The 26,902-nt window shown below is 42.7% G+C and overlaps 1 protein-coding gene across 4 annotated transcripts; it reads left to right on the forward strand.

The window, feature by feature from the left end:
* The first annotated feature begins 489 nt into the window (after positions 1-489).
* kif1ab (kinesin family member 1Ab) lies at positions 490-26,664 on the forward strand. 4 transcript variants are annotated; one of them, XM_053437339.1, is made up of 51 exons: positions 490-1,450; positions 1,562-1,769; positions 3,033-3,227; positions 4,308-4,484; positions 6,097-6,170; positions 6,388-6,570; positions 6,733-6,801; positions 7,061-7,236; positions 7,776-7,887; positions 8,186-8,263; positions 8,695-8,760; positions 8,860-8,880; positions 8,992-9,070; positions 9,255-9,333; positions 10,028-10,170; positions 10,276-10,314; positions 11,441-11,571; positions 11,691-11,770; positions 12,522-12,597; positions 12,704-12,783; positions 13,412-13,518; positions 13,643-13,726; positions 13,989-14,169; positions 14,251-14,323; positions 14,447-14,537; positions 14,635-14,783; positions 14,937-15,115; positions 15,281-15,418; positions 15,518-15,636; positions 15,760-15,845; positions 15,965-16,100; positions 16,351-16,534; positions 16,740-16,830; positions 16,963-17,081; positions 17,203-17,258; positions 17,553-17,661; positions 18,225-18,291; positions 18,433-18,517; positions 18,618-18,723; positions 18,956-18,979; positions 19,134-19,248; positions 19,470-19,603; positions 19,714-19,775; positions 19,897-20,042; positions 20,427-20,615; positions 20,717-20,788; positions 22,193-22,299; positions 22,536-22,655; positions 22,776-22,968; positions 23,081-23,199; positions 23,666-26,664. In XM_053437339.1, the coding sequence occupies exons 4-51, from the start codon at positions 4,376-4,378 to the stop codon at positions 23,721-23,723; spliced, it is 5,094 nt and encodes a 1,697-aa protein (XP_053293314.1). In that variant the 5' UTR covers positions 490-1,450; positions 1,562-1,769; positions 3,033-3,227; positions 4,308-4,375; the 3' UTR covers positions 23,724-26,664. The 4 variants fall into 4 exon arrangements, with proteins under 4 accessions (XP_053293314.1, XP_053293317.1, XP_053293315.1 ...); XM_053437342.1 differs by lacking the exon at positions 10,276-10,314 and having other exon boundaries at positions 10,028-10,176; XM_053437340.1 differs by lacking the exon at positions 10,276-10,314.
* Positions 26,665-26,902: the final 238 nt, after the last annotated feature.

Genomic DNA, 26,902 nt, shown 5'->3' on the forward strand with positions numbered 1-26,902 from the left:
TTGACCTTTTGGCCGAGGGGCGGTTTGTGTTCCTTGACATCACGGTTGGCATTCAGGGGTACACTGGCATATGAGTTCATAATAGAGAATGGAAAGAATAAGTTATGTTGTAGGTTTGACTTCATTGTTGAAAACTTTTTTCAGCATTATAAACGTCACACAGTCTGCAGACATCTGGTTATCAAGGCCATTTTCCCATATCGATGAGTCCATGTTCAAATGAACTCCACAAACCCTGGCAATTGATGTTATTATCAACACAGTGTTCACACTATAAATGTGTAATGTGTGATATTCAAATACTTAATCTTTTTATAATTCAATATTTAGACTGAACTTATTTGTCAGCAGTGTGTTGTTGTTATGCCAGTTAACAGCAGGACTGGTTTTCATAACTCATTTCTGTTCCATATCCACAGTCGCTGACTCTTTAACTCTGAAAGTGAGGACCTGCACTTTGCAGCTTGGATCCGGTTCAGGTTAGTTTGCAGTTGGTTTGTTGATTTTGTCTGCCCCTCCACTCACTTCAGCGTCGGGTTTGTAAAGAGGAGCCTCCTCCCAGCCGAGCCAATCTGCTCTCTCCAAGGAGGAAGGATGGCCAGGCAAATACAAACCAACACACACACTCACACTCACACTCACACACACACAAACACACACACACTTCATTATATAATCATAGTGAGTGTTTTTTTAATCTAATGTTTCTCCTTTGAAGCTTAATTTCCCTAGAAATACAGTTTGTATCTATAGACACGACGCAGACTCCCACCAGGCATTAGACTGAATTCAGATTGGATATTACATTGGGTGGAGTGTTGTGCATCTTAAGAGAAAAAGATGCAACACATTTTTCTCAATTGCACAGGTGGCTTGTTCCTCTGCCTTCTCTCCTCTGTGTTTCCCTCAAGCAATTCCCACTGTGTGAGGATTCATCTTGAACAAGGACACTACAGTGTTGACATGGCCCCTTGGTGTGGTCGGACAAACACCTTGAACTCAGACCATATGTTACATGTCCTCATTTTGTTGTGGGTGATTCACATGGGCCTTTGTGCTGCTCCGCTAACGTTGTATTGCTTTTTTAATTGTAGTGCCAAATGTCTGTAAGCTCTGTCCAAGCCGACGGAGGGAGGGAGGCCGGGATCATGGCAGCTTGTTATTTGAAGAATCCATTTCAGGTTAAGGAAGGACTTCTTCTCCACCAATTATTTTGGTTCATTAAATGTTCCATGATTAAAGTTGAACAGTGATATTTCACTATATCGTTATATATGGTCAAAGGTTATGTAACATTTTAACGTTGCATTTGTTTTTTATAAAAATAAGTGATTGAGTATGAAGAAGAAACCACTGAAATCAAAACTGGTCAGGTGGAACGTTTCCACTCACAAAGATATATCTGGATGAAATGGGGATTTTTCTTTTTCTTTAAAGAATACTTGACCAGGTAAGAGATGCCCTTTTCTTCCTTCGAAAGTTAAAAATCTGATTTATTATTTAACCTTTATCAGTATTTTAATAAAAATTGTATATCTGATGTTGTTGCCTTTTCTTTTAGCTGTTGTGTCACAGCAGGATCAGCAGAGAGGGCCTCTCTCTCCTCGTGGAACAGCCTGTCTCTCTGAGTCTGGCTTGGTCAATAATTACACCACTTGTAAATAAATGGGAGTCAGTGTGACGTCCTCACTGGCCTTTGCACTGGACTGAAAACTCAAAATCCACCAAAACAGAGAGGGAGGAGGAGCCAGGACAGGGACAGACAGAAGGTGAGAGAAGCACACACAGGTTTCTCCACAGGGGGCGCCATCACAATATCTGCCACTATTGTTGTTGTAAATATTCAGTGATATCTGAAGGTCCTCATACTAACTATTTATCTTTTCACCCAGTAGTGACCCTTACACATGATGTCGCTATGCAGTGTAGAAACTTTACAGACTGTATATAAAGATGGACGTCATGACAGCTCCTATAAAATAAAAGCCACACATCATATTGATCCCCCGTGGTGGCGGGCTGCACTGTAGATCATGAAACCCCCTCTCCCCCATGTTAGCGGATAGGACATGGATTGAACTTAAACAGTCAAAGTACACATCAGATATATTTTTCTCTGTGATTGTTTACCATTCAATGTATAGCTCAGGTCACACTGATAAATGTTTAAGCGTTAATTTAGGTTTTAATTAGTTATTTGATTATGTAAAAACTGGGTGAAATGGCATGATTGACACCTGAGACTGGCTCGGGATAGGTCGACCTTGTGTATCGGCGGAACCTTCATATTGCCTCTCTAACCAATGATTGCTTTACTGAGCAAACTCTGGCTCTGACTGATGTTATCGAAGCAAGATGGATCCAGAATAATTTGGGCTTCATTTCTTTATAACCAGTCAATGATGCAGACATGGATGTGTGATAGCTCTTATCAAAACAAAACTAAAATAAGGGCAAATAAGATCCACATCCTTGTGTAGAACTTGGAAAGGGGATATATATCATTAACCCGGCGTCTCCAGTAGTGATAAACTATGAGTAATTTGACTTTGGATATAAGTACATCTTGTTGACAATACTTAGCCTACATACTTTTTAAGGTTAGTACTAAGGTACTAACTGAGTTCTAAAAAACTAAGGTTTTGAATGCAGGACTTTTACTTGAAATCAAGTATTTTCATGGTGGCATTACTTTTACTTAAGTAAAGGATTTTAATTGCCATGTTTAGCCTCAATGCCCCCCCCCCCCCCCCCCCCCCCCCCGGATCTCTCTCCTCTCCTCCTCTGGGCTGCATGGCTCTGCCATCATGGCTGCCTGCTGCGGATGAGGCCGGTGATGCTGATGATGCTGATGCTGATGTCACCACCGCCTCCCACCTTGCCCTGCCACAGCAGCACCGCCATTTTCCCCACACTCCGGCCGACTTCACGCACAGAGCATCCCGCAGCCATCCGCCCCTCCCTCCCTCCCTCCCCGCCTGCCAGTCTCCCACTCGGGCTGTGACTGACGCACCGCTGTGTTCAACACTCAGCTGCTGCTGAAGCTGAGGCTCTTTCCCCGGCGGATCCTCTCCATGTATGGACGCGCTCACAGGAGGGATGCTGTAGAGACGCTCCGGCTCAGACGAGCAGAGACAGAAACACCGGCTGCTGAGGAGATTCGGATCCTGGCGCTGGTTTGAATGGGCGGAGGATTCACCCTCTGAGCTCGAGTCCGAGTTGCTGAGGTAAGACACGGATCAAGCGAGGTGTTTTTCCCGGCACAGCATCGGGCCCAAAGGGTGTTACTAGGCGAGGGGCAGCAGATGCGTGCGTGTTTATGTGATGGTGCGATTTCTGGTGCGCATCATAGGCGACGATGAGGACTCAGTGAGGATCTGTAATGTCTATGTCCTCTTTAAAATGCCCACACGACTGAACATCTGCTCTCAAAATGATGCGAACATGTCATTTAAAGCGTATTAATGTCCGCTGACCTCCTTTCTGACGCAGTGGTGGATGAGCAGGCGTCTGTGCCGTTTCTGTTTACGCGGCCTGTGTTTGAGGTGCGGCAGGCGAGGCAAGATGGAGGAGACAATATTTACACGAGTTCTATATATTCCCTGTCTTTATAGAAGGAATGTCTCAGATCCTGTGATCGCCCTGTCGATCATGTATTTTCGTTGAGATATTTAGGAGGGATGTTGTTATTCATGGGTGGAGGTTGGATGACTGATGTGCGCACCCCCAAAGAAAATGGCCTTTAAAAAAAACTAACGAACTGAATATTCGGGTCATGGTCAGAGACAACTTTAAATGGTTTCCAGGATAGACAGCTCTCCAGTAAGAGTAATGGTTGTTGTTACGATGCAGACACATACGCCACAGACACCTCCAGACAATTGTGTTGTTATCTGTGAAGCAGCGGGGAGACATGCTGCCAGCGCAGGGCCTGTGAGGTGAGGGGATGATGCTCCGAGAGGAAGCAGCCATCTTACTGTAGAATATCAGGGACGCTGCTGATCTTCCTGACAAATGATGGCCCAGCCTTTTAGTCCGAGCGTGAATCTGCCTCAGGCCAGACTCACTGATACAAGGCCCCGAAACTGGAGGATCACGTTGTTCTAGGTGTTTGTTAAGGCCTACATGGCTCCGGCCGCATTATTAATGACAATAACAAGCCTTGAAACGTGCAAGTGAATTCTATATCACAACCATATTATAACAAAACCATATTGTGCTTGACAGCTAATGTCTCTATCCAATATATGTCCACTTCTGTTGATAATACATCCAGTAAATTTACTTCTTGACATCCATCCCTGCAGGTGCCAGGTGTGTGTCTGTGTGGCCACACAGATCTCCAGCTGTACCGCTCGCCCGCACACCTACCTGCATGATGGCGGGGGCGTCGGTGAAGGTGGCGGTGAGGGTTCGACCCTTCAACTCCAGAGAGATGGGGAAGGACAGTAAATGCATCATTCAGATGACAGGAAACACCACAAGTGAGTATCAATTCAAAGGATTTTTTTGTTTGTTGTGTATTGGCAGTTGACGGAAGAAGTGTTGAGCTGTAACCTGATGATGTGGCTGTAAAACATTATTTCAACATTATCCGGAGAGAAAGAAATGCACTGCAATCCTTGAGACAGTAACTTTCTGCAATACATTTTTTGGAATGTTTATAAATGTGTTTGTGTAAATATATGGTACTTACAAAACCCTTTGGAATTGTTCCAATAGAGTCTGCCAGCAGTCCTGACCCTGCAGCAGTGGCTACAATGTAATCTTATGGGGCAACTGCGACAGTCCATGAAATGTCCACTAAGTGCCTCATTGACACTAATCAAAAGGCTTAAATTGTTGAACTTTGGTTGTTTAGTCCATGTTCCATCTGCTAACACGGAGTAGGCAGTGTTGATGAGGTATACTGCTGCCAGCCAGATGAATTTGCTTCATTTTTTGGGGGGAGCTGTTGTGACGTTCACCTTTTTGTGCACTCGCTGCTTGAACATCCCGTCATGATTATAGTCCTGTGACCTACACTGAGCCGACTTTCACCTCAGATATTCGTCTCGTCTGCAATTTTGACCGGCAGAAACATGAGAGTGGGCAGGGAGACACGCAAGCAGCATCTTGGCAGCCAGGGAGGGGAAACAAAAGCTTCAGTCAGGTCTGAAGCCCGTCAGTGTGTCGGATGCAGAGACGCCACAGCTCTGCGCTCTCATCATACGAGCCACAGGGGCCAAATAGACCCCATTGTTCTGGTTGAGCCCTGCCAGGGTCAGCTGATGCAGGCTAGTGTGTGTTTGTGCCAGTTGTGCTGGTCAGTGTTTTTAATGACCTCACTACAGCCAAAGATTTAAACTTTGATTATTTAAGCTCATTAACTTCACTGGCTGTGAATGTGCTCACAGCTCTCACTGCTCTTTTATTTTTGCCTGCTTTATAGCCTCGCTGTTGATTCTGGCTGAGTGCACGTTTTTGCGAAACAGTTCTGCTGTAATGTTAAACGTGTCTACTGGGGGCATTAGAGTGGATTCAGTTTGCAGCAAACAGAGCATCTGCTACTGCTCATTGCTTGTTTCATGTTCCACAAACCCAGGACTCCTCCCCTCTTTTAACAAGATGACAGTGGATTCAAAACCTCTTTTACTGACACGGGGTGAAGTCTGATAAATGCAGTTGCATCCGAGTCATTGGTCTGTCCAGCATCTCCAGTCCCTCCCCTGAACAGTTGTCATCTATTCACTCACCATATAAGGACTTAATGTTTATTCTGTCATGAATAATGTTCATATATATGTTTTGGATTCCTGATTCAGTAAGGGCCCCATGCAAGTCATTCCTTGTTCACTGTTAGCAAATTCTACTACTGACAAGACAGGGGCACTTCAGGGGCCAATCACCCTCTGGACCGGCCTCTGGATTTGCCCCCAGACCAAAATATTGTATGTGTGTGTGAGGAGGTTGTGTTGCAATAAAAGATGTAGGTTTATAAGTAGCAAGAATTTAAATATTGCCCCCTTCTTCATTCTGGAGAATTGACAGTGAAAATGGTGAAATTGAATAACATGCAGGGTGACAGGGTGACTGATCTGTTTTGCTTCATTTCAGCGATCCTGAACCCCAAACAACCAAAAGAGAACAAGAGCTTCAACTTTGATTACTCTTACTGGTCACACACTACGGTGAGTTTTCATGATATCGTCACTTTTACTGGTCAGATAAGAAATCGAATGACTCTCACTGAGGCGAAAATATTGATTTGATTTTTCAGATAACTTCATGAAAAAATACTAGGCTTGTTTTTAATGTCATATCATGCTTTAAAAAACAACGGATATCTGTTAGTCTCATCTATTTGTTTTTGACTTTCTTTCCACTCCTCGCCCTTCATGTCCGTAGCCCGAGGACATCAACTATGCGTCTCAGATGCAGGTGTACAGGGACATCGGAGAGGAGATGCTGCTTCACGCCTTCGAAGGCTACAACGTCTGCATATTTGCATACGGCCAGACGGGATCTGGCAAAAGCTACACCATGATGGGACGACAGGACCAACAAGACCAACAAGGGATCATACCTCTGGTAGTGCAGCGTACAGTTCTGATTGAAAATCTGAAAATTCTTCACAGAGAAATAGATTCTGAATTTATTTATCACAAATGTATTTAAATGCAACTGATATTTTCTGATAATTGTCTTTTGATTCATGTGTTTTCCGGTTTAATTCCTGCTTTGTTTTTTTAGCTGTGTGAGGACCTGTTCACCAAGATCAATGACATCAATAATGAAAACAGCATGTCTTACTCTGTGGAGGTGAGTCATTGTCTCAGTAATAAGCATTTAAACATTTAAAAACTCTGAATATTAAGGTTCCTTCCATTTTCTTTTGTTACACCTTTTAAAATCTATTTTATTGTGTTTGACTGCTTTTAGTTGTTCGAGTTTATGCTCGTCAGTCAATTGTGAAGCACTTTGAACTGAACTGCTGTCTGACCAACTGACCGAGTCATAGAGATAACCATTAAACTCGTAAAATCGTTTAATGACATGACTCCCTGTTTGCCGTCTCCAGGTGAGTTACATGGAGATTTACTGTGAGCGTGTACGTGACCTGCTGAACCCCAAAAACAAAAACCTGCGTGTCAGAGAGCACCCGCTGATGGGACCTTACGTCGAAGACTTATCCAAGCTGGCCGTCACCTCCTACAACGACATCCAGGACCTGATGGACTCTGGAAACAAAGCCAGGTGACAGCCCGAATGTCAACTAGGGATTAACCAGTTGATCGGTAGATGTAGTAGTGGATGGCAAAGATGAAAGATGAGTGATGTGGTCGGGATGAATTCATTAATCAGTGGATGGAACCACTGATGGATCCCAGCAGCAAAAATAATCGATAGACAAGATCAAGATCGACTATTTTTAGGTGTCCGTGCCGGCGACAGCCATTGGCCGGAGATATTTGTGAACACGATATCCAAAAAACGCCCTGAGAGAATGCATTTCAAATTTAAAAGAAAAGTTGACCTAGATTCTCAGATTAATTGATTAGATTTGGTGGTCAAAGGTCAAGGTTTCAGTGGCCTCATTAACATGTTTTTGGTCTCTTGAAAATGATATCTCATATCTGTCTCGAGGGAAGTTGTTCCGATTTTTACCGGGATTTCAGTGGTCAAAGGTCAAGGTAACCTCATATGAGTTCTGGTGAAAAACAATGGAAACAGCACTGGTTGGTGGAGTCATACAACCGAAGGTCAGTAATACTATTTATTCTTCTGTTTTTCAGGACTGTGGCTGCTACCAACATGAACGAGACCAGCAGTCGCTCCCACGCTGTGTTCAACATCATCTTCACACAGAAGAAACACGAAATGGAGACAGAAAACACATTAGAAAAGGTTCTGACACCGAGCTCAGCTCACAGTTATGTCTTCCTGTTCATACTATCTAATTGTCGTATTAAAAAAAAATCAATAAGCCGTCACAGCTCCAGCAGAGATGCTGTGAGGCAGAAATATTTTACGGCCTTTTATGACCTGTCTCGCCAGCATTGTTGTTAACTGATTGATGAGTTGATGTATTGATAAATAACGCACATAAACTTTTACTGCCTGTTCCCCTATTGTAGTTTTAGGTAAAATGTGCTCACTGCTGTCGTTGTGTTTTAAATTTAAATTATCTTCCACCATCACACAGGTCAGCAAGATCAGTCTGGTGGACTTGGCTGGCAGCGAGAGAGCCGACTCAACCGGAGCTAAAGGAACCAGACTGAAGGTGAGAGGGGGGTTGTTGTTGTTGTTGCAGCCAGTGGCCGGAGAGGCCCTGAGGGAATCTCTTCAAATTATGTGCAAACGTTAGACTCAAAGATGAACTGGTTAGATTTGGACGGTCGAAGGTCAAGGTCAGAGTGGCTTCACAACACAAGTTTTGGGCCTCTTGAACACGATATCTCAAATCTGCCTTGAGGGCTCTTCTTCAACTCCAGACAAGTTGACATTTGGACGCAATGATTAACTGTTTAGACGTCAGTGTTGAAAGGTGAAAAGGTCACGGTGACCTCAGATTATTAATGCGCAACATGTCAGCAACACCTGGGTGCGACTGAAGTTGCACTGGTTAGCCAAGGCATACAACCACAGGGAAATTCAAGTAAATCTATTTTTCCTAAAGGCTAAATAACTGATTTATTGATTTTGTATTTGCAGGAAGGAGCAAACATCAACAAGTCTTTAACCACACTGGGGAAAGTTATTTCTGGTCTGGCTGAACTGGTATGTTTTTACATGTGTCATCAAAGATGCTAAAATACTGAACCTTTTTATTTATATTATCATTATTGGAATAACACACATTTCGCTCTCAACTCTCAGGCCTCCGCCCCACCCAACAAGGTAAGCAACAGCAACTATCACAACTTGGAAAAGGCAAATAGGATGTAGAGTATCTTCTTTGTATCTTTTTAAGGGTAAATAGAAAATATACATGTTTATTTTTGTGTGCAGAACAAGAAGAAGAAGAAGGTGGAGAGTTTTATTCCTTACAGAGATTCAGTTCTGACCTGGCTACTGAGGGAGAACTTAGGTATGCAAAATATAACACTGTATATGATTACTACTACTACTACTACTACTACTTCTATTACAACTATTGCAATGAATAATAATAATGCTAATAATAAAGATAATAATAATAAAAATAAATAATTGCTTTAACAATAACATCTTCTTGTGTTGATCACAGCATTGTCTTATTCTCTGTCTTTTAGGAGGAAACTCTCGTACTGCTATGGTGGCTGCCCTGAGCCCTGCTGATATTAACTATGATGAAACCCTCAGTACCCTCCGGTGAGAAAGAGCTCAATACAGCACCTTCTCTAATCTAATTAGTTCAGTAGTTTTAACTAAGTGAATTTGAAAGATAACGTCACCACAGATTAAAAATGTAGAGCAAAGGATTTTCGAGATCTATTCTGCTTATATTCAAGGAGGCTTGAAGTAGGAGTGCAGCGCCTCCACTGGCAAGGAGCTGTAACTGCAAGGCATACATGTTTAGCTAAATAAGACAATAAAAAATATTACTTTCATTTTCCTGAGAAACATTTTGAGAGCAGCAGAATAATAAGACAGTGGGTTAGGGTAAGTGTGGTGGCTAGAAAGACAAGTCTGATGTCGGTTGTGTAAAATGTGGTTAAACGGGTCATTCAAATGAAAACAAAAATCACAAATGTTGTGCTGCATTTAAAATGATATTATCAAAACACCCCCAACCCTCACTAACTTCCAAAGTCCCTGCTTATATTTGCATTTTTGTGAGGAAAATAGACTTAATATTATGTAGCTCAACTGTGTTGCATCATGAATGGACCCTTGGATTGTATAGCGTCCTATCAAATGTATGCACTGTAATCGCTGCAGTTTTTTTCCCGAAGCTGCAGCAGAATCCTTCTCATTTGATATCCCATATTGTCATTTGTCAGCCTGAGGCTTCACAATTAATAGCTTAATGGTTTCTTGACCTCGGTGACCTCTCTTCCTCCAGGTATGCTGACCGTGCCAAACAGATCCGCTGCAACGCCGTCATCAACGAGGACCCCAGCAACCGTCTGGTGCGTGAGCTGAAGGAGGAGGTGGCTCGCCTCAAGGACCTGCTGTATGCACAGGGCCTGGGAGACATCATAGAGAGTGAGTGTGCGTAAAAAAACACACACACACACACACACAAACACATATACATACACAATTAAGACAGCTCTCACGCACAGTCTCTTCTCTCCTCTGTCCTATCAGCGTATCGCTGTGACGGCCCTGTCATCGATGGTTTGAAATGTGTGTATAACTCGTTCAGCGAGCCTGCGCTTTGCAACTGATAGAAAATTAAAATCCCAAGCCGGCCTTCCTCCTCCACCACACCAGAAACCTGACTCACACAGCCCCTTGAGATCAAGGGTGAAGTCAGACGAGATTTGCTAAAGTTATTATTTAGAGGACTTTTCCACAAAAATAATCTATGAGGTTAAACCTTGTTGTTTTAATCCATAAATATTTTTTCTCAATAATTCTGCAAAATGGCCTCCTTTTTCTCTCCATTAGTTCTCATTTCCATGGTAACACATGTTCCCTTGCTCTCCTTTTAACATGGGAAGCTTTAATTTTATTATTAAAAGTAATGTTGCATTGTGATCCCATCAGGACTCTTTGTTTATAAAAAAAAATAGAAAGCAGAGTTGGCATGGATCTGATGGTTTGATGCATTTTCTTAAACAATTAACAGAAATCATGGAAGACAAGTCTGACTTGGAGGACGCCATTTTAGATGACTGAGGAGCAAATGTTGCATCCTGGTTCTCTGTGTGTGAAGCTAATTGAAGCTATGAGTCAGGAGCTTTGAGGCCTGGGCTGTCAGGAGCTCTGCTACCTCAGGCATCAGGACACGCATTACGTTAAAAGAAAAAGAAAACCTTGGCTGTTTTCGGTCTTTATGCATCTTAATGACACGTATTCTTTCATTTCTTTCTCATAACATTCTCTTGCCTGCAAGCTTGTTGAATCTGTTTCAATGTATTCGAGGGTCAGAGAATAGAAAAACGCATCTGATCTCTAATTTTCTGTCTATTTTGCATTTTGGTTGATTGCCGTTGTTCTTTTCTCTCTGCGATGGCTTTGGTGAGCAAAATGACCGCTGCTTCTTTGATCAATTATTTGAGCTTTCTCTTCTTTTCTTTTGTGCTCCTCCCTGTCGTTCCCCCTTATTTTTTTCTTCTATTCATTTGGTTCCTCTCTATCCCCGACGTCTCTCCTTAATTACCCGGCGTCTGCTTCTACCTTCCCTCCTTCTGTCTTTCCGTCCTTGCTTTCCTCCACACAACGCCTCTCTCTCTGGCAGACCTGTGCGATTACAAGAACCTTGTGAATAATCGCCAGGCTGTCAATCAAAGGGGTGATCTCTCCACAGTGACCCACACCATGACAGGAATGAGCCCCTCTCCCTCGCTGTCGGCGCTGTCCAGTCGCGCCGGGTCCATCGCCAATCTCCACGACCGCATCTTCAGCCCGGCCAGTGAAGAGACCATTGAGAGGCTCAAGGTAGGAGAGAGGATAGTGAGGTTGTTCAGGTTGTAGAGCTGGGAAATGGGAATGTTTATCAATTGAGTTCGGAGGACAAAAATCCAGAAACGATTTATTTGTCTTGATTTCACCACCAGGAAACTGAGAAAATCATTGCTGAGCTCAATGAGACGTGGGAGGAGAAGCTGCGTCGTACTGAGGCCATCCGCATGGAGAGGTCAGTCCAAATTATTCATGCAGTGTTTTAGAGCTTTATTTTATGTCAGCTCTCATTCATACATCCTGCTCATGACCATTGCAGCCGGAAGAGTCCCGTCACCCACCCGCATGTGGGTCTGCTCCACCTTAACTCAAATAAAGTGACTAACTAGTATAGCTTGACCATTGCTGTGCTGCTTGAACAACACTTTATGCCATATTTGCAGTCTGTAGTAATGTACTTGAACTACTTGATGGGTAGCAATGCTCCACAGAAGGAAATGTCTGAAAGACACTGAGAGAGCAACCTGATAAAAGCAAACAGATGGAGTTTGACATTTAGTTGAGAGGGCTGCCCCCTGCTGTTCATATTTAGTAACAGCAACACTTCTTAAAACAGAGCCATAGTAATGAAAATATAGACTTACATTTAATCTCATAAGACATTTAACCTGCAGAAAACAGTATAAAAAAAAATCATCAGATGTTTAATTAGCGTCTTAATTTAAGTTGAAAGGCATTAATGTTCCCTTCAGGGTGAATGTAAAGTAAACATTCTCTAGCACTATGAAAGATTTTTTCAGATGAGCATTTAATGCTAACATGAAAAATTAAGTAAGTGAATACTTTCATGTCATTGTGAGCATGTTAGCATGTTGAGGTTAGCTTTGAAATCTATAGGCTTCAGCTGTACAACACGACAGTTGCTGTTCATTGCAAAAACATTTAACCAATATCCCTAAAATCGTATGTTATGATGCTCCCTGTAGAGAGGCCCTGCTGGCTGAGATGGGTGTTGCCATGAGAGAGGACGGAGGCACTGTGGGTGTCTTCTCCCCGAAAAAGGTGAGGTGCTCATCACCATTAGTTATGATAGTTTGCTATTTTTTTGAACATTTCTCTGATCTCACACAAAACACAATCAAATGAGGATCATGTCTTCCACCTTCAGACCCCTCATCTGGTGAACCTGAACGAGGACCCGCTGATGTCCGAATGTCTGCTGTATTACATCAAGGACGGCATCACCAAGTAAGTTTTTTTATATTTTCAGTTTTGAGATTTAATCCAAACCATGGACTGTAAATAAAGAAGGACGACATGACTGCTACCCAAAATATAAGCCAAAGCATCTCTATCGCTGCCTGGTGATGCAGTATAGGTTATTAACCCCATTTTCAAAATGTTCTGCCATTGTAGATATCACACTGATGTCTATGTGTTCATTCGTCTGGTAGGTTTGGCTTTGATTAGTTATTTAATGATATAAAAAGTAAAAGTGAAACATCAAAACTGACAGCTGAGACTGGCTCCTGATTGGTCGGGCATATGAGTAAACGAGACCTTGTTACCCCGCCTCCATCCTCCAATCCCTATTGTGCAGACTCTGGCTCCAAGTGTGCCAGATGGAGGCATTTGCAACTGTGGTCTTTTTTAATTATTTCTGGACCGAGAGGAAGCAGAGATGCGTCATCCATCTTTAAATCCATCAATTAACTGTATTGTTGACTGTTGTACGGCGACCTTGAGTATCTTGAAAGGCGCCTTATAAATAAAATGTATTATTATTATTATTATTATTATTAAATACACTCTGTGATCCAGACATGGGGCTGTTTTAGGAGATTTGACTAAATTTTATCGGCGTATCTTCTCGCAGGGTCGGCCGAGAAGATGCCAAGACTCGTCAAGACATCGTTCTCAGTGGCCATTTCATCAGAGACGAACACTGCACCTTCAGCAGCACCACGGGCCCTCAGGGAGAAGGTAAACAACTTTGCCTCAATGTGTCAAATTCCAATCTTCCAGTTTGCACATGATAAGAATGAAACCCAACAGCTGTTATGTTGCATGTAGTTGAGATATAACCTGAGATATAACCTTTTTCTAGGATGTGTCATCCTTGAGCCATGCGAGGGGACAGAGACGTATGTCAACGGGAAGAGAGTGACCTCCCCCATCGTTCTGCGTTCTGGTAAGTGTCTATTTTTGAAATGAGGTGGAAAACAAAGTAATTGTACAGAGAACAGTAAATATAGAAAAGTCCGAGGACAAAGATAGAGTTTGGAAATCTGAACAACTTTTCAGTCACTTTGATTTGTTTGTTGCAAGAGCTTTTTAATTTCTAAGAGTGCTTTAATGTTCTAATGCCAAAGCAGCAAGGCCAGCTTTGTAATTACTGAGTGACATCATCTTAAATTAGACCATTTAGACTTATTTTGATTTGAACTTTTTAGGGAATCGCATCATCATGGGGAAGAGCCACGTGTTTCGCTTCACCGACCCGGAGCAGGCTCGTCTGGAGCGAGAGAGGACGCCGTGCGCTGAGACGCCGGTGGAGCCGGTCGACTGGGCCTTCGCTCAGAGAGAGCTGCTGGAGAAACAAGGCATCGACATGAAGCAGGAGATGGAGCAGAGGTGAGTGTGGAGAACAATGAATGTTTTTAATAAAGTTACACTATTCTTTACTTACATGTGATTATATATCTTTGCTTCCAGGCTTCAGGAACTTGAGGATCAGTACCGTAAAGAAAGGGAGGAGGCCAGTAACCTACTGGAACAGCAAAGACTGGTAAGAAAAAGCTGATTTTGAAAACATCAAAGATGAATTTGTGTCTTTGCAGCCTTGAAATAGATGTAATAGTTAAATATATGTTCACCATCTTCCTGATCTGCATCATGTGTTCTCTCTCAGGACTATGAGAGTAAACTGGAGGCTCTTCAGAGACAGGTGGACTCTCGGTGCCTGGAGTCACCTGAGGAGGAGGAGGAGCCTGAAGAGGAAGGTGATACTGTCACTTTCAACTGTAAAATTCAACACAAACAACTCAGGCTTTTGTTTGGTCACATCTGATTCTCATATCAACTCACTTGCCTCCCCAGTGCCGTGGACGCAGTGTGAGACGGAGCTGGCTCTGTGGGCGTTCAGGAAGTGGCGTTTCTACCAGTTCACCTCTCTCAGGGATCTGCTGTGGGGCAACGCCATCTTCCTCAAGGAGGCCAATGCGATCAGTGTGGAACTGAAGAAGAAGGTGTGACATTAGTAAAACATAACTCAGCCTTGTGACACAGGCGATGGTTTTATCACTTTCTTTTAACATTTTACTTTATCATGGATGTTGATGAAACACAGTTGGATATAGACAAGCTGCCACTCATCTTTGATGTTTTTGTGTGGTCCACAGGTTCAGTTCCAGTTCGTCCTGTTGACGGACACTCTCTACTCTCCGCTACCTCCCGACCTGCTGCCCCCCTGCGTGGCCAGGGAGAGGGAAAGACGACCTTTCCCTCAGACCATCGTAGCCGTGGAGGTCCAGGATCAGAAGAACGGAGCCACGCATTACTGGACACTGGAGAAACTCAGGTAAACACTTAAAGCTTATCACACGCTCAAGGTTCTATTGATCCATCATACGTTATCTAATATAAGCGGAGAGACATTCATTCATATCAGCTGCTTATTTTTAGCTCCACCTGTTGACGTGTTCTGGTTTGCTCATGTATTTTTTGTTCAATTCCCTCTCTGCAGGCTGAGGCTGGACCTGATGAGAGAAATGTACGACCGTGCCGCAGAGCTCCCCAGCAGTGCTGTGGAGGACTGCGACCACAGCCTGACCGGAGGCGACCCCTTCTACGACCGCTTCCCCTGGTTCCGTCTTGTCGGCAGGTCAGAACTGAAGGGAGGCAGCATTAATCTCATTTAACGCACACTTAACGTCTTGGTAAACATGAAATCTCATCCCCCTCCCTCGCTTCTTCTCCTCAGGGCTTTTGTGTACCTGAGTAACCTGCTGTACCCGGTGCCCCTGGTACACCGCGTGGCCATCGTCAGCGAGAAAGGAGAAGTGAAAGGCTTCCTCCGAGTGGCTGTGCAGGCAATATCAGGTACAAACATCCAGGCTGGGTGTTTATTTGAAATCATTATAGCTTCTTTATTTGAGGCGCTTTCTATTCGAAATGACTTCATCTCTGCTACAACACTGTGTCCTCTGCTTTGTCTTTCTTCAGCCGATGAGGAGGCCCCTGATTACGGCTCTGGTGTGAGGCAGTCCGGCACCGCCAAGATCTCCTTCGAAGACAAACATTTTGAGAAGGTACTAACGGGTCATTCCCATTGTTTTTTTTTTAGGTATCCTATGAGCCCAAAAGGACAAGCAGTGTCAAACCAGATTTGGTCAAATAATATTTTTTTGTTTGTTTGTCTTGGTATTAGTTCCAGACTGAGTCGTGTCCTGGCAATCTGTCGCACTCCAGCACCTCCCAGGAGGAGCTGAGATTCGTGGAGGGAGAAGGACAAAGCTCTGAGATCGGATTCTCTGCAGATGAAGTCAACAACAACACGTGTGCAGGTGAGAGTGGATCTGTGCACCGACTGTTACTTCTGTCTGTGTATCGAACTGGGATTTTTCATTGTTCAGGATTTGAGCAGACGAGAAATACTGTGCTGATGACAGTTTGCCCTTTACAGTGCTCACAGGATATAAACATCTCAAACAAAAGTATCTAGTCAGAATAATAAGGGAAAAAAAGCCTAAATTTATGTTGATAAAAGAAACTGCAGCTTCCGAGTGTCACTGTACCCGTCTCTGTGTCATGTAGCTTCTGTGGAGCGTCCCGGGAGCCCAGAGAAGAGTTTAAGTCTGGATCTGGATCTCCCCCTGGACCTCTCCCCAGAGATTGCCCTGTCCCACCTGAAGGTCGGCAGCACCTTCACCTTCAGAGTCACCGTCTTACAGGCCTCCAGCATCTCAGCCGAGTATGCCGACATCTTCTGCCAGTTCAAGTGAGTGAACGGCAACCCTTCATTCAGCCAGTCCTGACCGAAGAGAATAACACTGTGGTCCCATTAAGCTTTCACAGTTGTTTTTATTTCCCAACACGTGATCAATACGGTAATCTGTGAAGAAGGTCTTATGTATTCATGTCAACAATTAAATGCCAAACAAACTCCTTGTCAGAGTTTCATATAAAGTCTTCTCTCGTTTCAGTTTCATCCACCGTCATGACGAAGCTTTCTCCACCGAACCGTTGAAGAACACCGGCAGAGGACCTCCGCTGGGCTTCTACCATGTCCAAAATGTGAGCACTACTTCAACTATTACCAAATAGTTACCAAAATTAGTGGTTACAACAACTGCAATATGTTGGACTCATCTTGTATTTACTATAAAGCTGCTGTATTGTCTTTCATTCCTTCTCTCCTCTTGTCAGATCACAGTGGAGGTGACTAAATCCTTTGTGGAATACATTAAGACTCAGCCCATCGTCTTCGAGGTGTTCGGTCACTACCAGAAACAGCCCTTCCCTCCGCTCTGCAAAGACCTGATCAGGTCAGGGAGAAATCTGAACGGTTATTTCTGACGGCTGATGCCTAGTGTGTGTGAGTCGATCACTTGTAGATGGGACCCTCAAGTTCCCTCACGTTTCTGTGTCCTTGTCTTGTCCCCTTAGTCCGCTGAGACCCTCCAGGAGGCAGTTCCCCAGGGTGATGCCCTTATCCAAACCAGGTTAGTTTGTCAAACATCATTATGTATCTGTGATGTGTCATTTATTTCACCACCACCTTGTATAACTAGTATTTTTACACATTAGTTGAATTTTGTGATCCTCTCTTTCCTACAGTAATCTGTGATAGTTAAATCAATCATAATCTATTCAATTAATCCATAACAGGTTTAAAAACACAAGCTGCTCGGGGATGTTGACATTTCTTCCCCTCGAACTATTGGCGGTGTCAGTTCAGTGTGGTTTACACTGCTCTGCTCTGTCACACATTAATCTGTTCTCTGTTCCCTCGTCAGTTCCGGCCACCAAGCTCAGCACTTTGACTCGCTCCACTGCGGGACCGTGTCACGCCAAGTACGATCTCATGGCCTTCTTTGAGATCTGTGAGCTGGAGGCCAACGGAGAGTGAGTCTTATCTTTGTATCTGTTTTCCACCAATGATAATAATAGATACACAAGGATACTGAATGTAGTTTTTAGTCACTGCAGTGAAGCCCTGAAAGCAGACAACAATCTTTGGGGGGGGGGGGTCATTTTTCATTTAGAGAGAGAGAGGGATGAAGACAGATAGAGAGAGTGAGAGGGCGACAACCTGTTAAAAGTTGTTTTTCTTCGCTGCACCCATTTGGTTATAAGTAAATATTTTGAAAGATTTCAAATGTGAACTAAAATTAATAATAGGTTAACGCAGTTAACATATATGGGATTTGATGAAGGTTGAAACTCCTGTGCTCAAACCACCACACTAACATAAATCCGATAGATCTGCACAAACTAATAAGATCAGTCCATGAAACACGTCCGATTTTTTCACAAAGATCCATGAATTAAGAAATCAACGAAAAAGTAAAAAACATTAAGGTGAAAATAAGTGTAATCTGTGTCAGTAGTTTAAGTATCTCATAGGATAGTAGTTGATAAGAATACTTAAGTATATTAACATGTCTCTGATTCTTCCTTTTCTCCAGCTACATACCTGCTGTTGTAGACCACCGAGCTGGGATGCCCTGTCACGGCCAGTTCCTCCTACATCAGGTCGGACAACCTTTCCTTAAACAATTATTAGACTTCAGGGTGAACAATTGTCAGCAGCCAATTGTACTTTGAGTAGCCTGGGGTCCAATCACTTCAGCTAATTGAGTTGGGTTTGCTTCCTGTCCTCTCTGGACTGCACAGGGCATTCAGAGGAGGATCACCGTCACCATCGCTCATGAGACAGGAAATGATGTCGAGTGGAAAGAGGTGAAAGAGCTGGTCATTGGTGAGTAATGGAGACAAATTAAGCGCCATCATTTTTATAAATAATGTCTTGTCTCTGAAGTAATGTCCCTAGCCCTAACCATAACCCTAACTTGATGTAGGTCGCATTCGAAACACACCAGAGGCTGATGAGACCATCATCGACCCGAACATCCTTTCCCTCAACATCCTGTCCTCCGGATACTTCTGGCCAAAACATGATGACAAGTATGCTATCTGTCCATCCATCCTTCCATCCGTCCATCCAACCATCAGTTCATAAGTATCATTTTGAACACTGCTTCAGGGCTTTTCATACTCAACACATTTTTATGTTTTGCATTAAAACATAGTTAACTTTGCTTGGATCAACATAGTTTTTTTAGAGTTTGAACTTTCAGCAGCTTCAAATGAAAGTTTCTAACTCCGCCTTTTTCTTCTCATTCTTTTTTAACGGCAGCGTCTCCTTGGGAGTTGATCATAGGTATAACGACAATCATTTTGATCTTTTCAATTTAATGATAACAAGATAATCCCTTTGCTCACATGCTTATTTTTTTTCTTCTTAGCTTGAATCTTCCTGCTTTAAAAAAACCACGTACATCAGTGGCGACATTTAGTTTTTCTCTCTCTTTCAGGACGTTCTACCGATTTGAGGCAGCTTGGGACAGTTCCATGCACAACTCTCTTCTCCTGAACAGAGTCACTCCCTATGGGGAGAAGATCTACATCACCCTGTCTGCTTATCTGGAGGTTGGGAAATTGCTTTTTCTTAAGTGTGTCTATATTTGCCCGTTTTCTTTGTTGTTTATTTATTTGCCTACTATTTCAGCCCATACCACTGATTTACATTGATTTCAATACGTTGATTATGTCTTGTCTCAAATAAGTTTTGATTCAAACCAAGAGGAGTCAGCAATCAGACACTTTTGCCGTCTTGTGAATGGAATCTGATTTCTGTGTATATTGACTAGATGGAGAACTGCACTCAGCCGACAGTGATCACCAAAGATTTCTGCATGGTGTTTTACTCGCGTGACGCAAAGCTGCCGGCCTCTCGCTCCATCAGGAACCTCTTCAGCACCGGCTGCCTCCGGCCCTCAGAGAGGTTCGTGCAATCTGAATCAATACAGTGCAACGTAGACTACTATCTGTGTATATATATTTATTTCATCTTTTTTTATTTCCTGTTAAAATGTTTTGCTCTCTCCATCCCAGTAACCGTGTCACAGGAGTCTATGAAGTCACTCTGTGCCATGTGGCTGACAATGGAAGTCCAGGTGAGACGGAACTAAAGGAAACAAGAAAATCATCTTAAAAAAAAAAAGAAGGAAATTTCAAAACATGACCGATTGTGTTTTGTCGTACTTAAAGTGAGACTCTTTTCCTTCTCTTCACCAGGCATGCAGCGTCGTCGCAGGCGTGTGCTGGACACCTCGGTGGCGTACGTGCGAGGAGAGGAGAACCTGGCTGGCTGGAGGCCCCGGAGCGACAGCCTCATCCTCGATCACCAGTGGGAGCTGGAGAAACTCAGCTTACTGCAGGAGGTAAGAGAGTCTGCAGACAGAAAAGTAAGAACGAATATAGATCAGCAAAATCTGAAAACAACCTTCCCTGGTAATCCTATTTGACTAACTGACTCCTCTTACACAGAATCTTTGGGTCATTGAGATACAGTGTTTTTCGCTTGACATTGATGAAAAGATTTGTGGGTTATATTATTATTATTATTATTTGCTGCCCTTTAAAAATTCCAACTGATTTATTTATACAGGGTGTAATAGATATTAACTTATAACTATGAAAAAAAACGACACAAATTACATTTTTACAGAAACTAACTTCATTGCATCCTTCTCAAGAAAACTGTCACACGCAGAACAATTTTGTAAAGAAGCAAACACAAAACGATGCATTGCTTGTGGTTATAGGTGGAGAAGACCAGGCACTACCTGCTGCTGAGGGAGAAGCTGGAGGCGACTCTGCAGGCTGGGCAGGACGCGCTGTACAAGAGCAGCGACATCAGCGACTTCGCAAAGAGTCCCGTCCTCAGCCTCAGTCCCAGCAGCAGCCCCGCCCTCGAGAGCCCCAACCTGAGGCAGAGGGAGCTGGCTGCCAAGGTGACTGCTTGCTCATGTTAGCTTTATCATGTGGTTTCATGACTAGGTTCAACATCATCTAAAAATAAAAAAATCCGTTGTCATTCTTTTCTTCCCCTCAGTGTTTGCGTCTGCTGATGCACACCTTCAACAGGGAGTACAGCCAGGTGAGCAGCAGTGCCAGTGAGAGCAAGGTGAGCCCCAGCCTAGGCCCCGTAACCCGGCCCCATAATAATCCCTCTGAACCTCAACCTTTACTCTGTTGCCTTCGCTAAATATTAGAGCCCCGCACTTCACCCACTCACTGCCACTGCATTTAATCATTCAATCATTTGTTCAGCATGGATTTGTATCTCTTAATTTTCCTTTCCCCATCTAATTTCATTTCCCTCCGTTCTTTTTAAGATTTCGGTCTTTATAACCGCGCAGTAGTAATGCATCAAATATTATTCAGTAATATTATCGGGGATCCAGGTGAATGAGATATGTCAGATATGATAATCATACAAGAGATGTTTTTCTGTCTCAGCATCGGTGACATCTAGTGGCCCGAGGCATTATTTTTTTCAGTTGTCCGTCTGTCCTTGCCTTTTTTGATAACACATCACTCAAGAACGTTTTTAGCGAAATTCTTCAACTTTGTAACAGATGTTCAGTTAGGCTTGCAAATGGACCGAGGACAAGTTCGCTGTAACCTCACGCTGCACATTATTTGCCTTGTGGACCCGTTGTCCTAGGAAAACCCCCAAGAATTCTATGAAATTTGGCACAAACATTTACTTAGACTCACACATGAAGAGATTAGAATTTGGAGGTCAATGTCACTGTTACCTTACAATACATGTTTTTCTGTATTGTAACTAAATATTTCAAAACAGCCCGTAGGGGACTTCCTCATATTTGCCACAAACATTTTCTTGGACTCAAAGATGACCTGATTTGAATTTGTAGGTCAAAGGTCAAGGTCACAGTGGCCTCAAAAAGCCCTTTTTGCTTTGTAAAGCCATTTTCTCAGAATTCACTTCGACTCAATGATTAACTGATCAAGGTGACGGTTGCCCCACATGACACGTTTATGGCCTCTTGAACATGATAAATAAAATCTGCCTTTCGAGAATTTCTTCAAATTTTAAACCTTGATATATTAAATATTGACCAAGGTCTCCTGCTTACCTCTTTCCTCTGAAGCCCATGCATCTTTTGTTCATCCCTGAGAATGGTTTAGTTTCATCTCCTTTTCCCCCCGATCTCATTTGTCACTGTCCCTCCTCCTCTGAGACTGCGAGGCTCCCACTAACCTGATCCTACTCCTGCATGTCTTTAACATGTTAATCAATAAGGGGCTCTTAGACATAATGAGGATTTGTGTTACAGTGCTACAGAGATGGTTCTACAATACGTTGCCAGAAAATGACAATTTGTCTGATTGAGTTGTTTTCTGAATGCATGTCTGTGTTGTTTGTGCTTTATTGTTTCCTGAAATGTTTCGTCCATGTCTGTATTTGTCCCTCTTGTCTTGTGTGCGTCTGTGTGTGTGCTTTCTCCATCCATGTTGTGTGTGTTTGCGTTTGTGTGTGACGTGTATGCGTGTGTTTTAGCTCTCTGAGATGTCTGCGTCACTAATGAGGGAGTCGTCATCTGGACTGAGCACGCTCACTCCATCTTCTACCTGCCCGTCACTGGTCGAGGGACACTATGACATTAGGTATGTTACTACATGTCCTTACTCTCAGTATCATTTTAATTCAGTGTGTTGGTAAATGTAATGTTTCCCAAGACATGCCATGGTTCACAGCCATAGAGTTGTACATTAAGATGGACATGTCGCCACTTCCTCCCACTATTCAGAAATTAAGCTAAAATATCCCGATTCATATGTCACCATCTTGCGCAAATAATCTTGTATTACTTGTTGTCAAAACATAAATTTGTTTTTTGAAGACATACTGAACCAGGATCAGGGGCATCCACTCCAGATCTGGACCCGTACAGCCCGGTGGACAGAAAGAAAGCTCTCCGAGGATACAGCTTTGTTCCTGACATACAGGAGATCCGCGTCAGGTCAGACTTCACACGTCATACTAAACAAATTTCACTCGGTGAATAAACCTGATGAAGAGCAGTTGTGATCAGTGTTTATTCAGTTTGTGTTTAAGTTCTTATTTATTTCATCCCATGCAGCCCCATCGTGTCAAAGAAGGGCTACCTGCACTTCCTGGAGCCCCACACCAGTGGCTGGGTGAAGCGCTACGTGGTGGTGCGCCGGCCGTACGTCTACCTGTACCGCAGCGAGAGGGACAGTGTTGAGAGAGCTGTCATCAACCTCTCGTCTGCAAAGGTGGAATACAGCGAAGACAAACAAACCTTACTGCGGGTATGACCCAGCTTGAATTCAATCCTAATACAGATTTATCTTTAGGAAAATAGACATTTATCTCTGCTAACCTGAACAAACTTCAGTAACCCCTGCGTTTTAATCTCTCTAGACTCCCAACACGTTTGCTGTGTGCACCGAGCATCGTGGGATACTGCTGCAGGCCACCAATGACAAAGAGATGCATGACTGGCTGTATGCTTTCAACCCCCTGTTAGCTGGCACCATCAGGTGGGTGGAGGAGAAACCGTCGAGGAAAAATCCAACAGAATAGCAACACAAATGGGCTGTTTGCCGTTGGTTAAACATGTTTAAAATGAGTGTTTCATGCTTTCACAGGTCTAGTGTCAGCTGGTTTCCTAAAGAGAAACAGATACAGTGTAGCTGTTTTCAGATATACACAGAGCGACGGACATTTTCCTGACATTTTCCAGAGGGGCTGACATTTTCCAGGACTTTTCCTTCCATTCCCCTAGTAAAATGTCCCGAAAATGTCCATTTGAGTTCATATGTGAATACAGCTGAAAAATATCACCGAAAATTGAATGAGTGTCTATGTTGATGAAGTTGCTAACAGGCGACGGATGCAAAAAACTAATAACAGGTCTTATAAAATGAGTTTTTTTTTTACACAGCTTGCTATTTACCTTTATCTGACTGTCCTCTTTGCAATCTGTTGTTGATCTCCCGCCCTCAGATCAAAGCTCTCCCGGAGAAAGTCGGTCCAGTCGGTCCCGTCTGCACAGAGGATGTGAGAGGTGAACCAGCCTGATGGAAACCTACACACACAAAAAAAAAATACAATCTAAAAGCTCCGCTCTCCATCCTGCTCCGATGAACATTGACCATATAAACACACTTATAAATAAAACCATTTACATTGCTCTCTATGTGACGTCATCTCAAATCCCAGCAAAACGCCTCTTCTCTCTTTTTGCAGTTGGCACCTCAGACCCCTGCATGGTGTGCTCCCTCCTGACCATTAGAAATATTGATAAGAAACACTAATCACCCAAACATGTTAGTTATCCTACCCCTGCTGGGCTTTTGGACATGTTCTGATTAGTTTTCATATACATGTAGAAATCAGTCTCCTGTGAGGCCATTCCCGGTTCCTGTAGAAAGTTACTATGTGCTCTGAGTTGTAAAAACCAACCATTCATGTATTTCTACTTAACGCCATCAGGTGAGGGGGAAAAACAACAATACTTTAAAAAAAAACAACACCAAACTGGATGTGACTCTGTGTAGACGTGTATTTAGCTCCACATCCATCATTCAAATACTGCACATTACCTCAGTTTGCAACGGCGTGGTGCTCTATGACATAGAGTATTGGTTTCACGGCAAAAACGGACTAGTCATTAAAACACTGAAGTAGCATGAGGAGGGATTTGTTGAGACAAAAGGGTAAGCTGTATCTGTGTTGTTGTTTTTAATTTTTTAATTTTTTAAACTAGTTCAACTGAGTTTGTTGGCCAGATTGAGGCAGAAAATAACCCAGGAGAGATAACTCATGTCCTCGCCTTGTTCTCGATATGTTCGTCTGCATTCAACATAACCCCCTTGTTCATATATTTATATATTTATGTATATAGCTACAGCGGAATATTATTTATTGTTGCTATCATAGGTTCTCTGCACTGTTATTTTGTTTGTGACAGGATCACTGACCAGTTTTGTTTCATGGCACTTTATTATCGTTATTGAGTTAATGTCTTGTATCATTCACGCACTTGTTTTAACCAAAGTATTTTGTTTTGTTATTCTACTTGTTCCAAATGTTGTGACATTAGCTCAGCAGACAGTTCATGAGAATAACTGGATGGTAAATAGTTCGGAGTTCTGAGAAATATTCCTATTTGCTTTCTTGTTGAGAAAGATAAGAAGATAGATGCTGCTCTGTGGTCTGCATGCTAAAAGTGAGGTTAGCTACCAGCAGTCAGTTAGCCTAGCTTAGCTTAACCAAAACTGGAAGTAATACGGAAAACAACATCTGCCTGCCAGTATTTTCTTATTCAGTCTCTCGCAATAAAGCAAATGAGTGTATTCTTCTCAACTCTGAACTATTTCTTTAACCTAATCAATTATATCTAAATTGAACATCTGTATTGTGTGTGTGTGGTTACATTTGTATCTAGTAAGCACTTATTCAGGCCGCTATGGGCCGGCAGAGTTGTTGCGTTGAATACGTTTACTATTTGCGTCTCCTCTAGTAGCTACATGAAAAGTTTGAGATGATCCTGGACCTGTAATCTGTTGAGGACAGTTGCTTTGAGTGGGCAAGAGCTTTGCCCATCCACCAGATAGTGCCTCCCTTTCTTCACCTCTTTTTATTCTCTCCCTTCCTCATCACTGTCTTTGACATCAACACTGAAGTAAGTTACATGTGGCTGGGAGTGGGCTTTCAGGTTGAGTTATAGTAGATGCTACAGACCTTTTTTTCATGTCTTGGAGAGTGAATATTATCAATGATGCTTTCTAGTTTGTTGGTACAGTGACAGTACAGCATATGTCTCATTATCATTGACTGTAAATGTTGCATTTAAAAGGAATTCCCTCTTAGCTTATGTACTGTAGGCACTATATATATATTTGAGAGCCTGGTGTTGTGTCAGAAACCAGTACAGTATGATTAGCTTTGGTGTTGCTATGATTTTGTGTCTGTATTTTGTTGCACTGTACCAAGATGACACCGGATGTTGGTCTATCTAAAAACAAAGTAGCTTTTTGTAGCTAGAAAGATTATTTTCATTACATATTACTGGGTATTTGTATTGTATTATTTGCATTAAGAGGATTATTATCCATATCTGTTCATGTTGGAGTAGAACATCTTATGTTTGTAAATCTTATACCAAAGACTTGGTCAGCCAACCAGTTGGTCTTTCTCATTTTCCTCTATAATCCGTTTATTTTCAGATCGATCTACAGAAAGTATTTAGGACTCTTGATGCCACAGGCCAGCCAACCTGTTGAGCAAGCGAGCCCAATACTTTATAAGTCTGTACAAACTAACACAAAGTTTGTTTTTCACATTTCACTTTATATTTGTTGCTACTTGAAGTACTTAATATTCTTTCTTTGAGCTGAGTTCAGGGTTCTGGGTCATCTTGGTATAATCACCTTGTTTGGTAACATGTTTACTAATATATAATGTATGCTGTCTGCTGGAACAGAAGACAAATGGAAAGTTTTATTTATAAAGTTTTAAATTATAGATTATGTTCTTATGATATATATTGCACTTCATGCACAAAGCGTCTTTATTTAATATGATTTCATATCATGATGTTTTAAGAATGTGTAGAAAAGACTGGGTTTGGCTCAATAATATTCTGGCCTGTATTGAAAGGAGAAGAGTAGATGAAAGTGAAACGGTTCCATTTTCGCCCCCAACGGCTGAACAACCAACAACGCTGCACCAAATCGCATTGATTATTTTTTGTTGTTGTTTACGACTGGTGGTTGTTGCAGTTGTTCCAGCCCTGATAGATCAAGGGTATCATGTTAAGGAATTACACTTTAATAGACAGTTTTAGTCCACTGGCCAATAATTGTTAAAAGTTAAATGAATTGATTATTTCATATTTGGCTGCTTTTTGATTATCATCTGGATCGAAGCATGCAGGTCCACTTACCTCCTGCTGTACTCTGTCCCTCTCTCCTGCCTTACTGCTTGCTAATGACAACAGCCCCCCCCCCCCCCCCCCCCCCTCCCTGGAGTGCTGCTTGTAAAGTATTGTCTTTCATGATCCTTGTAATGACTAACTGGAAACCTTCCTCTTGGCTCTGTCTTGTACATAAATGGAGAATTTCTGTGTTGGGTCTCATCGCACAGATGATATTAACTCTCTCTCTCTCTTCCTCTGTATACCATGATGAATAAGAATAATTGGCCTGATGCTTTGTCTTTGTCACCCCTAGAGTAGAG

Source organism: Pleuronectes platessa, chromosome 13, assembly GCF_947347685.1.
Source record: "Pleuronectes platessa chromosome 13, fPlePla1.1, whole genome shotgun sequence".
NCBI classification, from domain to species: Eukaryota; Metazoa; Chordata; class Actinopteri; order Pleuronectiformes; family Pleuronectidae; genus Pleuronectes; species Pleuronectes platessa.

What these genes read in the sequence shown, in the direction of transcription:
- kif1ab (XM_053437339.1), top strand. Translation starts at nt 4,376, where the DNA reads ATGATGGCGGGGGCGTCGGTGAAGGTGGCGGTGAGGGTTCGACCCTTC. An exon ending in ATCAAGGACGGCATCACCAA is followed by an intron (nt 12,784 to 13,411) that starts GTAAGTTTTTTT and finishes ATCTTCTCGCAG; the next exon opens with GGTCGGCCGAGAAGATGCCA. An exon ending in ATACAGGAGATCCGCGTCAG is followed by an intron (nt 22,656 to 22,775) that starts GTCAGACTTCAC and finishes CATCCCATGCAG; the next exon opens with CCCCATCGTGTCAAAGAAGG.